Source organism: Macrobrachium nipponense, chromosome 4 (assembly GCF_015104395.2).
Source record: "Macrobrachium nipponense isolate FS-2020 chromosome 4, ASM1510439v2, whole genome shotgun sequence".
Classification (NCBI taxonomy): domain Eukaryota; kingdom Metazoa; phylum Arthropoda; class Malacostraca; order Decapoda; family Palaemonidae; genus Macrobrachium; species Macrobrachium nipponense.
The window spans coordinates 146,720,321-146,725,320 of NC_061100.1; the positions used below are offsets into that span (position 1 = coordinate 146,720,321).

General features: G+C 37.3%; 1 protein-coding gene across 2 annotated transcripts in view; it reads right to left on the reverse strand.

Annotated features, from left to right (window-relative positions):
- Positions 1-5,000, reverse strand: part of LOC135211272 (pinopsin-like) — a 175,004-nt gene that overhangs the window by 90,294 nt on the left and 79,710 nt on the right. For both annotated transcript variants that reach the window (XM_064244585.1, XM_064244586.1), the window contains exon 2: positions 150-862. In XM_064244585.1, coding sequence (XP_064100655.1) covers positions 150-498 — 349 coding nt within the window. In that variant the 5' untranslated portion in view covers positions 499-862. The remainder of the gene's footprint in view (positions 1-149; positions 863-5,000) is intronic.

Sequence of the window (5,000 nt, forward strand, 5' to 3'; positions counted from 1 at the left end):
GAACGACAAACTTACCTTTTCAAGAAGGAAAATTATAAATTAAGAATTAAGAACAATATAAAATACGCGAAGACTTTCTTTAATCAGAGAATCTGGACATTATGGCTATCACAAAATAAAGAGAGATCTGACCCGACCCCAGCACTTACTTGTCGAGAAGGAATAGAGCTGAACAGGAACCGACGTCAGAGTGGTGGCCAGTCCCGTCAGCGCCAGAAGCCCCACAACTCGATCCACTTGGAGAGGCGTCCTACCCCAAGGGCGCCACAGGAACACCATCATGACGACGACGTTACCTACCACACCCACGATCAACACGACCAGCGCCGTGATCTCCGTCCCGACGCCCGCGTTCACGGGCGGATACGTGAAGTTGACCGTCTGGTTGAACAGCATCTGGTCGAGTGCATCGTAGCTGGAGTCATTCAGTGAAGTCCCGGAGGAAGGAGCGGCCACTGTCGTGGTCGGCTCACTCCACGTCACGTTTGTGGAATTCATTTTCTGTTAGTTTTTAGGTCCGCTTTTCGCTTTCAGTTGATTAGATTCATCATTGAAGATGTGCTTATACGGTTTGTCAGAAGTTTGCTATTGTTTTGCGTATCTCACATTCACAGCATGATAGAGTTGCATCATGTCGTGTCTAACGGGAAAAAGTTACAACGCTGTCTTTTCCTAATTATTTACTTTTCAGATTTCCTCTCTTGAACTTCCATCCGCACATAGTATCATCATCTTTCTTTTTTTCAGATTCAAATGCGGAAATCATAGCACCATTTTGGTGCTGTGCTTTGCTTCATCTGTCCAGTAAATCCGAAGTCAACAAACTTATTCACTTCACACCTCTCAAATATCCTCATATGTGCTGAAAGAATTGAATGATGAAAACATCACAGGTTTTGATAACAATCACTCATATATTCGTCAGTGCTCAAATTTCGACCAAATGAAGGAATTTTTATAGTTTATAGATTTGAGTAACTATTATGGGAGGGACTTAAAGGAAACGTTAATGAATTTTATTAATGCTAATTAAACACCTACGGTTACGTGTACATTAAAGACCTGAGAACCTCTGGTCGTAATTTAGAGACATATGGATATCTTCCCATGAAGCACAACAGACTTATACTACATATATGTATATATATATATATATATATATATATATATATATATATATATATATATATATATATATGTGTGTGTGTGTGTGTATACATTTATATATATATATATATATATATATATATATATATATATATATATATATATATGTATATATATGTATATATATATATATATGTATAGTTATATATATATATTTATGTGTGTGTGCGTGCGTGTGCGTGTGTATGTGTATATATACACATATATATACACATATATGTGTATATAAATATATATTGGCTAAGCTGCTTTTCCAAATTCCAATGTAAAATATTTGCAATTATAACCCCGTAATTCTGTTGGCAGAGATTCTTACCGTAAAAGCGATTTTGAATCTTGATAATAAAGTTCATCGTAAAGGATGAAATTCCCTTTCCCGAAACGCAACTTCGACTGACTTAACGTAACTCGAGTTCCCCCATCCATCAACTGATGAGACTTGGGATCAGAAGTTTTCAAATTTCCCTTAATGGTTGCGTTCACTGTTGTTTGGGTGTTTCAGTTACGCAGAGATTAACCAGATATTCCTTATCAGACCTAAACATTTTTGAGGTGCAAAACAAAGAATTATTTAAAGCAAAGGTTTTGACCTTAGTATTATTATACAGACAAAGGGGTTTGGGGAAAAAATCCATTATTCATTTACAATCAAGGGACTTAATCAAAATCTTTCTATGAAACTCAAAAATTTACAATCAAAAGTCTCTCACTTACTATCACTTTTTTTCTATTTCTGTCTGTCTGCCGGTCTCTTCCCCCCAGCCCAACCCCCCTTTGGTGACTTTCTCTCCAAACAGAGTAGCGAGTATGTTACTAAATTTCATCTACCTCGTAGAAATAGAAGCTGCATCACCACTTCCATCAGTCAAAGCATTTACTTTGAACCACCATAGCTCCAAAACCCTTTCATACCCTCTCCACTTCCTTGAAAGGCAGCAGGACGATTGTATCTGTACCCAAAGCCAGTGACACTTTTTTAAGGCATCAGGGTCTGGGCTAAACTGCTCATTACGACGGCAGTTAACAAGTCTGACTTGAAGTTAGTGGTTGTTGTTGTCCTCGAGAGAGAGAGAGAGAGAGAGAGAGAGAGAGAGAGAGAGAGAGATGCATCTGCTATGTAAGGGGTTTTTCTTCTTCAAAATGTCTGAACTCTTCAACAGCTGTTCCTCTGTCTTAAGGACAAAAATAAAACATATCACTTTTTTGGGGTTATTTGTTGTACTTGCATTATTGCTGGAAGTATGTAACGACGAGGGTGGTTAAAGAAATGTTTATATTTATGTTACCCATGAGAATTTGCCTATCGTACTTACACCATTTGAAGCAGATTGCCTCATATTAATTAGTAGTATTTTTACTAGTTTGATTATTTGTAATGCCCTTATCACTGATGTCACATGTTACTCGATTAATCTTTTTACATCAAGACCACAAGTGATTCATATTTGTGCTCATTAAGTTCAGGTATAATAAACTGTTCTACAGGGAAGCAAATGCAGATAGAAAGGCAATGAAAAAATTAATAGATACTCACAGTCGCATGGGTCTTAAAATGGAAAAACAAATCCACAGTTATGTTTCTCTATAGATATATTGAATATAACTGTGAATTTGTTTCTCCAATAAAAAAATTGCTTACGAAATGAAGTATTGAAGTTGGCACAGATTGGGGCCGCTTTATACCAACACAGACCCTTGTCCAAGAGCGACCCATAAGGGTTTTAGTGTTAAAGGGAATAAGACGATTTTAGTAACAAATGCAGTTCTGGGATTGATGAGTGAATATTTTGAACATTAAATAGATATGGATAATAGGAGAGAGGCGGAGCTGAATGAACCATGAATGGAAAAGGCAAGTGAAAGGATAAAAATATCCATAGAAGTTACTGTTGAAAACATAGACGGCAAATAAAGAGGTGAAGTGGCCGGGGGCACCAGAAATGAGCGATATTATAAGCGGGATGTGGGGATACAGTAGTGATAGAGCTATTGGGTGGCTGTCCAAAATGTGTAAGGTCTATTTCTACCTGGGAATGTTCCGCAGGAATGGATGGGAGGGGTAAGATTTACACATTGTATAAGGGTAAAGGTAAGAGATGAAAGTTTAGGATTAATAGTCCATGACATTTTTTCATATACCCCCAAAAATGTACAGCAAGAGTTTGAGTTAGAAAGTGAGGTAGACAACAGAAAGACTGGTATGAAAAGAATAGTGCTATAAATTAGTTATATTTTAGAACGCCATCAATGGCACACACGAACTTTAAAAAATCTTATTTCTAGTGTTGGTCTTTAATAACAAGGGATAGTTTAGATCCCAGAGTCTTTAATTACCAAAGTACTGCAAACTTTCGAACACAGTTCTCTTCTTCAGGTACCGATGCACTAAGGAAATTACAGCCACTCTCGATATGCTAATGATGTTAGAGGATTACAACTCTCTCTCTCTCTCTCTCTCTCTCTCTCTCTCTCTCTCTCTCTCTCTCTCTCTCTCTCTCTTTGATGATACATCTTCGTCCAACCTTCTCAGGGTCTCCTATAACTTTGCACAGAATCTTAAAATATCTAAAATAGTAAACTCGAACTTTCTCAGAAGCGAAACATGGCTAACATGCATGTCAACCAAGAAATTCCACTGAAGGATTTTCATATATTTATATATTTTCAACTTCACACGTAGGCATCGTCATCATCCACCGCATCGTCATTATACATCGTAGAAGTCACCGTGATATATATGAATTTACCGTTCTTCATGGACGATAAAAAGGTAGCCCAAAGAAACATTCTGTTTCCGTTTGATTACGTCATAAGTGGTAAACAGTTGGGAAAATATTCGCTGAGTTATGAACTTGCCAATTTTATGGCCCAAAGATTCATTATCAAATTTATATTGCTAATGAGTGTGGACTTCGTTATTAAGTAGTTTTTGTGGGGTTAGCAACTGCATTCCATTACTATTGCATCTGCTGATACTGACTTTTACCATATTATTAATCTCATGATCATTATTTTCTTAGAAAATAGATATAAGAAAGGTGACCATTTGACCATTTGACCATTTTGTTAAGTCTTCTAGCTTCGCCAAGAGAACAAGTCTGTTCATATGTCATATGTACTATCTACTCCAAGTCTGTTCATATGTACTATCTACTCCAAGTAGAGCTGACCTAGTCATTTAGTCTTTTTCGAACCGTTTGTATTCATTTATGATTCCTAAAAGATGGAAATCTCCTTGAGTTTTCAGGAGTTTGCCTGTGAAATTAGTCTAGTAAACTAAAATCACTTAAATCTCTTCATAAACAGTTGCATTTATCCATTACGCAGGAAGCACGTCTTCGTATAGCCTGTTCTCAAGATGGGTGATCATACCAACCCCTTCACCTAATGCTCTAGCCGATCTTGGAAATTCTAGTTACTGTGCATCATGTGAAATATTTGATATCATGCAGCCATTTCTATGACAAGCAGTAAGGGTTGCAGAGCACAGGATCAATTTATGACTGCTCAGCCTCACTCATACTTGAATATCCTCTTTCATCACTTTGAAAGCATTTTATGTCATTCCTCTCAAAATATGCACAGACTTCGTCAGGATTTGGCACATAAATTTTTTATCAGAGTTCCCTGGTTATAGTTCCACGCTCAATTTCAGGACTAAGGTAAGATTCAGTTTATTTCAGGACTCTAGTATGGTTAATCCTTTTTACTGCCTTACTTGGTATTGCTATGTTTGTTCCTTTTCCTAGCTCTGTTGGTGTCCAACATGGATCCAGTCTTCAACCTGATCTCATCAGTAGCAAATGAAACTGCTATCGGTGCTGCCCTTCCCC